Raw genomic sequence first — 13,274 nt, forward strand, 5'->3', positions numbered from 1 at the left:
CCAACTTATCCTCCTGACAGTCTTTGTGTACACATAATACTTTGTGTACACTTTCAGCAAATCAGTCTCTTTTCAGAGCCTGGCATTTCTCAGCTTGTCTGTGGCAAAATTTTGTGCTCCGTGAACAGGGCCCAGAGCACACAGTGCTGTAGGAGCAATCAGGGAAGTTATGCAAATGGTCTCCTTTCTGTTTCGTGGCCCTGCAGAGCCCTAATGTATCAAACTCACAGGGAAACCTCTTTCATCTTTCCTTCGAAGGGAAAACAGCTGTGGCTGTAAAAACAGATCTGATATTAGCATACCTGCCAATATTTAGGGCTATATGGCTGCAGGACAATAAATGTGAGATGGGTCATCCTCCCCTCACGTGGATAGTTTGGTTCCTGAAATTGGAAGGGGAGTTCCTTTGCAGTGACTCTCAGAAGTGTTGGCCTACCTGCCTCCTGCCGGTGTTTGTCCTGTAATTTCCGTGCTGACCCAATCCTTTTTAGGTGAGTTGTGGATGTTGACTTAACACCTTGGAGGAATGGCCTGAATTTATGTTCCTATTGAGAACCAAAATATAAATTAATCTGTTGTATGGAAATACCTTGACTTTATACCTGCCAGATAATTGAGGTGAGTGCTAGGCAGGTGCAGGGCTTGGGAACAGTCTGCCATCTGATCATTCATTGTGGTCTGTGCTGTCACCTAAAAGGCCTAAATGGCACATCATTTCCAGTTACATCAGGTGGCCTTCATTGCACAAAACGCTGTTTGTGGTCAACAGCTGCCCTGCCCTCAGTGCAAAATTAAGAACTGAATGCACAGTGAACACCCCCACACAGGGTCAGTTTTATTCACTGAGAGTAGGCACTTTGGCAGAGGGCCTTTGGTAGAGGTGTTCTGGGGGTGCAGAACTCCATTTCCTGTGGCAGTCAAGAGCTGTTGCATCCCTCTGACTTTATTTATGCTAAAAGATAGGCCACAGCTTCCTACAGAAACACTTCCTGCTTGGGAGGAGACGTGTGAGCTGGCATAGTAAGTAAAAGTAATATGACTTCATCAGACAGAAATTTTTGGTAGGCTGGGACATAAATCTCTGTCCGTCTGCAGAAGAGAAGATGTCAACAGAATTGCTTTGTGTCCTAGGCTCTCCTGAGTGATCCACTGTATATTGGACTGAAACACAAGAGGGTTCGTGGGAAGCAGTACGACGAGCTGATGGATGAGTTTATGCAGGCAGTTACCAACAAGTAAGTGGGGTTAGATACATGGCTCCTCCGGGCTGCTTCCATTTCAGAACAAATGTTGCAACTCCTGAAATAAACATCAGTATAATTGATCATCCAAGCAAAGGAAGGTCATTTCAATGCAAGTCTCCTGGGTGGTCTGCAAATGACTCTTTGTGCTTGAACACTCTGTGTCAAAAATATTTGTCTCCAGAGAACTGGAATGGGACTGACTATTTATAAGCATTTCCTATCCACATAGGCTGGAGGTGTCAAACATATGTCCTGGGGGCTGGATCTGGCCTCTGTCATGTATTTATGAGCCTCATTCAGCATAGTCAGAACCTAAACTTTGCTTTGTTTACACTTTAGAGAGGAAGTTTCTAGCTCTTGCCATTGTGAAGGAAATCATCTAAATGGAAATGGCATGTTCCTTCACACAGAGTGGAGTATGCAGACTGCCTCCCTATGGCTTTGTCAAAAATAGGAATTTTCCTGCTGGCATTTAAGTCTGTGGAATGAGAAGGCCAGGATTATAAGCACTGTCCTTTTAAGTGTGGGACAGACCAGCTGCATACTTCCCTTCATACTCACTAACTGGGATAGAGGGTCTCTGATGTGCCAGGAAGTTTAATATGGGAAGAGCAGAACTACACCTTAGCCCTGTGCACCTCTCTCTGAAAAATAAAAGAAAATGTATTAAACTCTCCATGACTATCCAAAGAGATTATCATAAGAAGGAATGTGAGCTCAATTGTTAAGGGAAAAATACTCATATTTGGAAAACTTTTTTTGCCTTTCCTAAAACCACAGAGGATACTGATAAGGAGCAGTAGAGAGCTGCAGCCTCTGCCTGATTGCCAAGCTGCTGCCTGTCTTTTCTTCCCAGGGAAGGAGCTATGTTTGACCCTCCCTCTGTGTCCAGGCAGCTGTATGTGTGTGTGCTCCTGCACAGAGGGGAGGGAGCAGGTGGTACATGTGTCACCACCTCACAGTTCCCTGTCTCCCTGGAGGCAGGAGGCACCATGAGCAGTGTCTGACACAGCACCTGCCCATCCACTGACAAGGATGGGTTTGCACATGGTGGGACTGCCCTGCTGGCTGTGGTGGAGGAAATAGGGACAGAAATGCAGAGGACTATCCAGTCACAGCTGAACCTTCTTTATATTTGATAAAGAAGGTAGATTATTTGATAGGACAAAAGACATTTGATAAATGTCATTTGATTACATTGTAGTATTATGTTAGGTGCTTTGTGTATTATCTAGTGGGACGAAATTCTTAGAGGCTAGAAAGCTGGTAAAACACAACTAGGAAATCACAAGAGACAAGTAGAAACAATTTAAGAGTCATCAGGGTTGATTTGTGGGGGTTTTGTTTATTTTCATTTTAGTCACTAATTAATCCTTCAGGGAAACTCTATCCTGCTTTTTTTCTGGCCAGAAGACCATGGGGGTATTGCAGCGTTGGTGTTGATGATAGGATAGGAACAACAGAATGAGAAAGCAGATTATGGTCTCAGCCATCATAAATTTTGCTGTGAGATTTATGCTTGTGGTGTTAAATGCAAAGCTCATTGCACCCACTAAAGACAATTTGCCTTTTCTGTGCTTGCTGTTGGAAAGGAAGGATTGGCTGTTATTTTCCTGTGTTTAGTTTACATGAGCTAATCTCCACATTGAAGGGAGAAGACCATGAAACAATGAACTCTTATCTTGGGAGGCTGTGAAGTCATGTCTAATGCTTTCATCCAAGTATTGGTAATCAAGTTCCTGGGGCCCCTGTCCCTGCTTTTCTATTTCCCTTAACCAGGATGAATTCCTTGAACACAGTAATGCCCCTGAAAGTTCTCAGCAAAGTGGGGCTGGGAAATTCTGCTTTGCACTTCTCCATTCACATCTGTAAAGTATTTGGAGATCCTAAAGTGAAAGGAACCATTACCCTATATTATCATCCTGACCACCATCATACTTTAAAGCATTGTGGGGGTGTGATCCTTATGCACTCTGGGCTAGTGAATAATCCTGCTATTAGCCTGGGTTTGGCAAACTCATATGAAGCAGGTTCATTCGGTCTCAAATTTCCACTGGAATGATTGGATTGAACCCAGTAGGAGCTCTTGCTTCTGTTACAAAAGGAAGTAGAAATTGTTCAGAAGGTCAAGAACATGCTGCTTTATTGTAGCCTGCTTCCACTTTTGAGGCAACCTGTGAGTCTGAGCTGCTGCAATGTCTTATGCAAGTCTGTAATGTAACATGCAAATTCAGTTACTTGGGGAGTTACTTTTGGTTTTTTGCCACAAATCCCTTGCAATTTGGGGGTTTCCTTTTCATCTTGATATTCAAGCAGAAATTCTGTCTGCTTCCTGAGGGTACTTAAACTTCTCATGGAAACCATTTGTCAGTCCCTCTGCAGGGGTACCTCCCACCCTGTCAAAGCACTGCTGGCTCAAGGGACATTTGTCACTGAAGTGGAATGTGTTGGAGCCCACAAAAAAGCCAAGGGAGTGAAGATTTAATCTTGTAATGGAATAATAATATCAACCAGATGTCAAATTTCTGCTGCTGGAGACCCATAGAGTCATAGAAAGGACTCCTGGTCTCATAGTACCCACCTAATAGTGAAACAAGGCGTGTGCCAGAGGCTTCAGAATTAGCAGTTCCAATATTTTGAAATAAAGTGTGGGCACCCTGGGCAATTTTAGGAAGAAAAGCTTTTTCTGGAACAGCTGGATAAATTTTTTTTTCCTGTTGCCTAAACCACCATTCATTACTCTTTCACCTAAAACATGTGAAACATGTAAAATGACTAAGCTCTTTAACAACAGCTCTAAGATATGCCTTTTTACTCCTCTTGGGAAGCAACTACATGCAAAATTTGGCCCATTGAGCCTACCTGTGTCTGACTGAAGCAGCCTGACAAATTGCTGTTTTCTCACAGTGAGCAGCAATATACTTCACATGGGAAATGCACTGTGCTTCAGTTTTCCATCTGCTCAGTTACTGTGGCAAAAAGTCAGTCTTGCTCTTAACCTGGTACATCTCTTTAGGCTGAAATAAATATTCACATTAAGTGTCCAAGGATTATAATCAGAATAAACCCGAAAGCTTCTGGGTCTTGAATATCTGATCAAATTAATGCTTGTGTAGCTTTCATCATGCTCCAAGGGGCCAGACCTGTCCCAGAACTCCAGCCTCCATTTAGAGCTCTAGCCTCAGTCGCTGGCTGGCAGATGTGGAATGTGCAGCCTGAGACTCTACGAGATGCAGTTCCCCACGCCAGCAAACCGTGTCACAGAAGCCTCATTAACCTGTCATAACTTCACTCCCATTTTCTTTCCCATCAGTGCTTATTAACAGAGTGACCAAGAGAACAAGCCTTCTGTGACATAAGGCAGAGCACAGGAGGCATCAGGAGATCAAGCGTTCAGTTTCTCAGATGGGAAAAGAAAGATACCTCTGCTGAGTTTCTTTTACCTTGTGAATGTTGGATACCTGATTTCTCTTCGCCTGATGCCTTCCCAGTACTTTTACCCACAAACACACCAAGTCAGGTCTCATGTGCTCTTCAACAATCAGAACCCACCTCTGTTTCAGCAGTTCTTGAGGGTCATGGATCACAAATTCACCAGCACTTTCTAGAAACAAAATCACCAGTACAGGCACACCCCTATGTTATTTCTTCACATGCTCTGGTTAACGAGGCTAATTGATCCTGAAAGATTAGACTTTATTTTCTAGGCACCAGTATCTAGGCACTGATGGGCTTCAAAAAAGCCCTCACAGGTACTGCTAACACTCAAAATCACTCCCTAGCATCTGTGTGTCTGTTAGGAGGCCTGCACACCATCACTGGTGCCTGGGCATCATGTAGACCAGATCCATCCCTCATGGAATACAAGGTGGATATTCTCCTTGCCCATCTGCCCCAGTTACCATGGCCAGATGGACTCTGACAGTATTCATGAGGGAGAAGTGATGGTGATAGGAAGAGCCACCCCAGCTGTCCACTGTCCTGGCTTGATGTGAGATAAGATCATCAGCCAGCATCTGTAATCTGCTTTAGGACACTGGATGATATTTTAAGTCAAGGAACAATATTTAGGTTTCATTAGCTTGATTTTCTGCTACTGAAGAATGACTGAGCTCCAGATGTGCTACTAGGGATCAATGTGGTTTTTATTACCATGAATTCAAATCCTTTGGGGTAACCCAGTTACAGATGTCACAAAGCCCTCTGCTGTGGGCTTTTGTCTGGGCTTTTCCACCTACGCCAGATAAGCCACAGCAGTTTCAGTAAGATGCAGCTGGGGAAGCTCTGTTTGTGCAGAAGGTACTGGGTGAGGCTGTCTCTGCTCCTTGTTGTGTGCCAGAGGGCAGCTTAAGGCTACATGTGAGGGTCAGCACTAATATGGTTGCATCTCCTGCTTTTGGCCTGCTCCTGAGAAGCCTTGTAGCTCCGGCTGCAGTGCTTCCTCTTGCCAACTGCAAGCAGAATGGTGTCATTTTGCATAAAAGCAGTAGAATGCTCAAAGCAGCCATTAGTGCTGGTCTTAGTGCTTCAATGTCATGAGATTGGATGTGCAACATAGTTGTTTGGAGGTTTTTCCTAAACAGAGTATAATGAAAGTTGACTATGAACTTTCAAGATTCTTTTTTCCCCAAGAACTTGGTAATCTTAATTTCATTTTGCCCCTTATCCTGTTTCTAACAGTAGCTCATAGCAGATGCCCTGGCATATGACTAAGAACAGCAGTCCTTCAGCACATCCCCCAGTTTCCAAAATGTACAATTCTGGGATTTCCTGATGTGTTTGTGCTTGAGGTACTTTAATTGACACAGCACTCCTGGAATCCACAGCAGGCTCTGTGCCTCAGAGCATGGTGCCTGTGTTTATGTTGGCAGAAATGCAGTGAGACTCCTGCCCAATGTTAGAAATGATCTGTAGCCTAAGATGATGGTGAGGAAGGCAGTGGGTGCCATTGCGTTTGTGATGCAGTTCCCTGGCATGGGATTTCTTAACCCAGGACTCAGAGTTCCTCAGTTTGTATTGGCTCCAAGGTATCCCTGGAGCCTCCTCTCTTCCAGGCTGAACAACCCCAGCTCTCTCAGCCTGTCTTCAGTAGGAGAGATGCTCCAGCCCTTTGATAATCTTCACAGCCTCCTCTGGACCCACTCCAACAGGTCCACATTCTTCTTGTGTTGGAGTCCCCAGCGCTGGATTTGGATCCAGGTGGGGTCTCAGGAGGGACAGAATCCCCTCCCTTGCCCTGCTGCCCACATTGCTTTGGCTGCAGCCCAGGACACAGTTGGCTTTCTGAATATGGGAGCATATTCAGTTCTCCATCCAGCAATATCCCCAGGTCCTTCTCCACAGGGCTGCTCTCAGCTGGCTCTGAGGAGGTGCCTGACCAAACTGTGGCCTGTGGCCAGGAATTGTGTGGCAGAGTACTGCTCGGCTGATGAGAAGCCTGACAAGTATCACAGTAACAACTGAATGCTAAGATTGGCTTCAGGACGCCAGAGAGACTCAGCTTCTAGTCTTGTTTTACTTCTTGAGTGGACTTTGTTTTTCCAATCTTAAATGCTGACCACATGCCAAGCATGATATTTTTCTGATGATGGGCTTCTTTACAGATAACTTAGTTTTTCTTGGAAATCAGAATTTGGTTGCTGGTGTTTCAAGCAGCAATAGGAAGAGGACAAGGGCAAGGACAATTTGTTTCTTCTCTGCCTGGTTTTATCTAAAACTATGGAAAGGAGTTGTGGCTCCTCAAAGCAGATTCCTTGCATCATGAATGGCTGAAAACAGTGCTATAAAATTTTAAATTCAGACAAGGACTGGAACTTCTTTCTTACAATTCTTTCCATAAAGGAACAGGATCTTCTTGCAAATACTTTGGGTTTTGGTTTTTTTTTGCATGCATGCATGCATGCATGTAAGAATGTATTATATTCCCTCTTCATTGTCAAAAAAAAACCCCTTTTGATACTGGTCAGCAAAGGCACTGCACAGGTCCTCAGGCCACCCTTGAAGTTCTGACTTGGGCAGTTTTGGTCAGATGCTTCTCAAATGGAAACTGCTGCCTCATTAATTTTCTCCTCTCTGACCTCATGGCTTATAATGAGTCTGAATGAACTCAAAGAGGTACATACAAAAGAGGATGAAAGAGAAAATTGCATATTGAGATTGTTTAGGCAACTGAGAAGTCTCTTGAATAATGAATCTAAAAGCAATGTAATCATTGGTCCTTTTCTGGGATTCATGGTCTTTTGTTCCACATTTTTGTTCCACCACTTGTTCCAGGTGGTCATCCAAGGGAAATGTGTATCATTCCCTGCAGGGGATACAGACTTTGCTGAGAACATCTTTTCTTTTGGCACAGCCGTGGGGTTCTGTGTAGATCTAGGTGGATAGTAACAGTACCAGAGCAACAATACAGCCATAAACAAAGCATGAATCCTATGTTTGTGTGTTTCCCAGGAAAAGGGATCAATTCTTAATACAGATTTTCAGGTGATAATTTTTACAAAAGGCTTATTATATTATATTATATGTGTTTAGCTCCTAGAGTTATCCTTCATTAGGGTGACAGTTTGTACTATTATTTTAATCAATAGTGTATTGTTTTATTGGAAGTACTGTTTGTACAAGATTTGCTAGGCAAAGGCTGGAGATTGGACTAAAATGAGTGTATGGGACCATTCTATAAAGCATTTCCCAGTGAGGCTATTTTCACAGGAAGATTTTTGCAAGATATGAGAGCCAGAATTTGGGTCATAATTATTTGTGGCACAAAACCATGAAATTAGCAAACTAATAAGACAGCAATATAATCTTTGCCTGAAAGACTGGTGAATATTTTTGGAAGAGCAAGAATGGACAAACTGTATCTTTTTGTTTCCAATTCTATAAAATGGGTAAATTAATTCCAGAGGTGGCAGAGAACAGGATCCCCCAGATGGTGGTCTGGCAGCCAACAGGAGACATGGTGACAGTATTAAATAATGCCTCTTGCAGTGCAACCAGTTACAAGTTTCAGCATGTCTGAATTTTTCCAAAAACATCTCTGTCCAAGGATCCTTCTTGACAGCCTACAGATGTAAGAATGACTCATGCTGAGGGGAAGGCTCCAGTTCCACAAGGAGACATAGAACTGCAGAGATCCCACAACATGCAAACTGCAGTGTGCTCAAGAGGAATGGCAACACTTTGAGCCCAAAACCATTCAAAAATACAACTTTCCCTTTTTTGAAAGGGAGATAACTGAGAAATGGGAGAAACCACACTGGCCATGGCACTTGTTCGGTTTCTATGTACCTTGTCGGTCTGAAATCCAGATAGTGTACATTTAAGCTTTCCTTTTAGATAAAGGCAGTCAGATCCTGGCTGTTTAACTACTCGTGTCCCATGCCAAGAAGATCATAGAATGCTCTAGAGAAGATGAATCATTGACAGTCAGGATGGGATTGCTGGAGAGAGCCAACCTTAGCTGGCTGTGCCTTTCCTGGACTGGAAAACATTCAGTCCTGATGTGACCTGCTGATCTGCTTCCAAATCTCCTTCAGGGCTCTCAGCTGAAAGTTAGGAGATGAGTCACATGGATCAGTGGAAGAATCTATGAGAACTGACAACAAGCCAAGCAGGCTGACCTCAAGAGTCTCTTCCTATCACAGCAGTTTTGAATATCTCTCTGCAGGGCCAGCATCAATTCTTGCTTCAAATTTAAGAATATTTAGATATCTTGGAAGGGATCTTCGGAAATCCTTGTTCAAATACTCACTTTATAGGCATCCTGCACCTGCAGACAGCAAATATATGAGTACTAACTGGGACTGCATTCATATCAGATGTCTCATATTAAACAGAACAGAAGGTTCAACAAAATCCTCATGAAAAATTATTCCTCCAAAGGAATTAATTTATTTTGATTTCTTAGTGGGAAATACAGTGTTTCCAATTAGACACAATTTTGCAAAATCAGTTTTCGTTTTAAAACACTATGATGGGGGGAAACTGGCCAGTGTAATTCGCTTCATCAAGTACTTCTGTGCTTGCTGACAGGGGACCACTTGGTTTCTGCAGACATCAATAAAGAAATTGCAAACATTGAAGGGCAGCATAGTATTGCAGTGAAAGTGTGATAAGCCAGTGACCTAAGGTGCATGACATATATTTATATATTTAAGATGCTCCCAACCAGATCTTCCCAACTGTGATAATTAGATAATATTAGATTACTTCTCCTAATTTAGATGTCTAAAGTTAGATATCTAAATTTAGGTTGGTCATCTTAGTCTGCCTTCATAGACACTCTGAAGAAAGAGGCATCTCCAGAGATGTTATCTACTTCCATTTTTCACTCAGAGTAGTTGAAAGAAGTTGCTCTGGATATGCCCTTTCTCTCCATGGTCTGAGAGGGCAGGCAGACTTGTCCAGCTGGGCAATACACAGCTGGGCAATACACAACCACCTTTTAGTTATGTAAAGGCAGTGAAAGAAATCCCATTCTGCACTGTGTTTTATTGGCTGGATTCCAATCCATGTAGCAGCTCTCGGGACACCCTTTTCCTTTGCTGTACCAAGTATTCTCCACCTTCTTACCTGAGCTGGACCTTTTCTTAGCATTGTTGAATATTAAAGGACTTCTGTGCTCCAGTCCCAAGTTGGCTACATTTTACTTTTGGGTGCAACCCAAACATTCTTTATAGAAAGCTCTGAATTCCTTTGGGATGAAAAGAATTACACAAATATTGAGATGCTGGCTGTGGGGGATAGTAGAACTGACTCATAATGTTGATGCTGACAAAGATCTTACTGCACGTGGCCCCAGCAGTTGGTTTGTTCAAACTCCTTGCTAAGTTCATCCTTAACCTGCTCTGGTCACCCTTGGATGGAGCACAGCACGCAGCTGCCAAAGTACCACTAGAAAAGGGCAGCAAGATCCACTGGTAGATTTCTAATTTCAGTGACTTTGGGTAGCACAAGTTCTTTAAATTTCTCTCAAAACCTCAGTAAGCTGAGTAGCCCTTGAGGACTAAGATCATGATCTGAGATTAGCTGTGAATCCAAAATACTTGGTTCTTTCATTTAAAGCATCCAGTCATTGGGTCTTACCATGGCCAGTTCGTGGTCTTTATGAATGAAAACTTTAGTTTTCATGTTATTCAAAGGCTCACATAAGCTCAAAAATGGAGTTCATACTTCAAAAAGCTCAGTAGATGTATTGCAGTGAAAAAGAAAGCAATCTTCAAAAAATACCTTAGTGAGAAGAGCATGCACTGCAGCACTGTCCTGTCATACTGAGGGGCAGAAAGAGAAATGAAGTGTTCATAGGCTACCATTCTTCTTTTGTGCTCTGCTTAATAAAAAGAGATCAAAGATGAAAATAGAAGTATCTTGTGCACTGTCCCCTGCTGCAGACCACACACAAATGTGAAGTGAGGAAGGAGCTCACAGAGCTGGTCACACGTACATTAATGCTGGCTGAGATCACTGGTTTTGTTAAGCAAGTCAGTAATGTTACTTCCTCAGTGATATCAATAAATAAGACTGGTGTTAGGTAAATAGTTTCTATAGCAACTGAAGTTGCATAAAAATTTGCCAATTATTTGCTGTGAGATTTTGGCAGATGTTCTGGATGCTGTGTCACCTCCCTCTTAGCCGTGTTTTCCTTACACATCCAAATGATGAATAAGAGGAACATCCATTAGTAAGCTGATCTTCAACCAGACCAGGTTACTCAGAGTCCCATCTACCCCTCACTCTGAATGTGACCAGGGATGGGGCATCCACTATCTCTCTGAGCAACCTGTGTCACCACCCTCAATGTAGAAAGCATTTTCCTTACATCTAGTTTGAATTCACCCTCTTTTAGTTTAAACCCGTTACCCCTCGTCCTGTTGCTACAGGCCCTACTAAAAACTCTGTCCCCATTGTGGTCCTTTTCTAAAAGCAAACATGGAGAATGAGAAGCAAGTTAGAGCCAACCCTTGTCCCTTTGTGAGACCAGGGGGTTTGTCAAGTGAGAGATTCTCAGGATGGAAAAATAAGGGAGCATAATGCATGTGCTTATCCTTGTCTCCTTACTGACAGATATAATTGAAATGGAAAATAATAAAAAAATCAAGGCCCTTCTAGGAGAGCCTGACTGCCCACACTGAGTGCCATGAAAAGGCTTCATGACAGAAGCCTCAGTTCTCAAATGGAGAATGTTTTATCCAGTATCAGTTTCTACACTAAAGCAGGGGTGTTCTACTTCAGATTTCAGTGGCAAAGGAGGAAAGTCTGAATAGAAGATATGTAAGGTAATGCTACGTCTAACAAAGTGCAGCTATTTAGAGCCCCTTCACCTGCCTGCAGCCCAGAGGTTACTAATAGTTGCATTACTCATTCCCTGAGTTTCTCTCACTGCCCTATCACATTGAGATGAGAATTATGGCCCTTTTAGATTTTATTTGCAAACTTTAATGCAGCCTAGAATCATACAAACTGCTGAATGTGTATACATATAGACCAATCTGAATATTACCAAATTTATAAACTGCACACTTCTCCTTGAAATTGCTGGAAATTACTGGACAATTATGGAAAGTTTGCAATTATTTCCTGCCTTTTCACTCTACAGGTCACTAGCTGTCATTGCCTGCTGGTTTCCTGCTAAACAACTCAGTGGAGAAAAACATTTCCAAAGCACAGAAGTGTGGCTGTGAAATCACACCATGAACCACTCAGTCCCACCATGAAACACTCACTCCATGGGATCCTACAAGCAGATTTTTTTCTCATTTCTTGGCTACCTTCAGTTGAAGTGGGCCCCTGGTGGTGTTCCTTTAACTGGTGTCCCTTTGCAGTCAGATTTGCTGTGATGCAGTGTGGCAGCTGTTATCCTTTGCTTTGAGAAGCTCCTCTGCAAATTCACCACTGAAAATTTCTCATACCAAAAGTCCAAAGATGCATGTACATATAGGTATATAAGTACACATATCAAGAAGCCCCTTGAATTACGAATGCAATTTAATCCTGGTGTCCTGGTGACTCCACATTTATCAGTGTGTGGACCTTGGGATGGGTGTGATCCTGTTTGCTGTTGCTGTGCTGCATTTCTGTTGTGATACTTTTATTTCTGCACTACAGTGTCTAGCTACATTGCCTTGGTTATAGGTGTGTATCTTGTCCTATGTTGTATAAATATATTTATCCATTTTAAATTGCCCTTTAACTTGCAGGTATGGCATGAATTGTCTGATCCAGTTTGAAGATTTTGCCAATGCTAATGCTTTTCGTCTCCTCAATAAATACCGCAACAGATACTGTACATTCAATGATGATATTCAGGGTGAGTACTGCCAGGAAAATCAGATTTAACCTTCACCATGTCATGAGAGGCGGTGGTTAATATCACAAGACTGTTTATTATACAGTAGTCAGATGTCTGACAAATTTTAGAGTTTATACCGAAGCATTTAAAACTATAAACAAAAGTTCAGCCATCTGAATTGAAAAGTGAGTCTCCATTGTTTTTAGGAATTTAGCTGTTCATTGAAGAAACATTCAAGGGACAAAATGGATCATATGCTTTAGATTATGCAGGTAACTTAGAGAGTTCCATTAATTTTCTGTAATTTAGCTGAAACAATTATGACATTTTAACAGTTATGCAAGGCTTTCCGTTTTCATGAGCCAGGTGGTGATTAGCTGATCCTGGCATTTTCCCTCTATTGTTATACTCTTTACTACATGCACAAAAATAAAGGTAAACTAGCTTCTTTCCTCTCTGTGGATGCTAACTCTGCAGTAATCTGAGAACAGATCTGTTCTCCCTTACCATGTTTAACATAACTCTTCCAGTGTCACAGAGAAGTGACAGCAGCAAAGCTAGGGTTATAGAAAACAGGTCTCCAGGCCCTGAGAGGCTCAGCAGTCAGCAGGATTGCTCAGTGCCCACTGGGATGCACTCTGCATCCCGGTCTGATGCTGACTTTGCTTTAAACCTTTGGAAGGGCTGTTTGCCCATTTGACAGGGACAAGATATTCCCAAGTGTCTACAAACAACCAGTTCTC

General features: G+C 42.6%; 1 protein-coding gene across 2 annotated transcripts in view; it reads left to right on the forward strand.

Moving 5' to 3' along the window:
* Window positions 1–13,274, forward strand: part of ME3 (malic enzyme 3) — a 117,001-nt gene that overhangs the window by 87,542 nt on the left and 16,185 nt on the right. For both annotated transcript variants that reach the window (XM_054270076.1, XM_054270077.1), the window contains exons 6-7: window positions 1,132–1,235; window positions 12,440–12,549. In XM_054270076.1, the coding sequence (XP_054126051.1) occupies window positions 1,132–1,235; window positions 12,440–12,549 (214 nt within the window). The remainder of the gene's footprint in view (window positions 1–1,131; window positions 1,236–12,439; window positions 12,550–13,274) is intronic.

The sequence above is a fragment of the Melozone crissalis genome, unplaced genomic scaffold (genome assembly GCF_028551555.1).
Source record: "Melozone crissalis strain CALT ecotype California unplaced genomic scaffold, PUWL_Pcris_2 ptg000008l_1, whole genome shotgun sequence".
In the NCBI taxonomy this organism is placed as follows: Eukaryota; Metazoa; Chordata; class Aves; order Passeriformes; family Passerellidae; genus Melozone; species Melozone crissalis.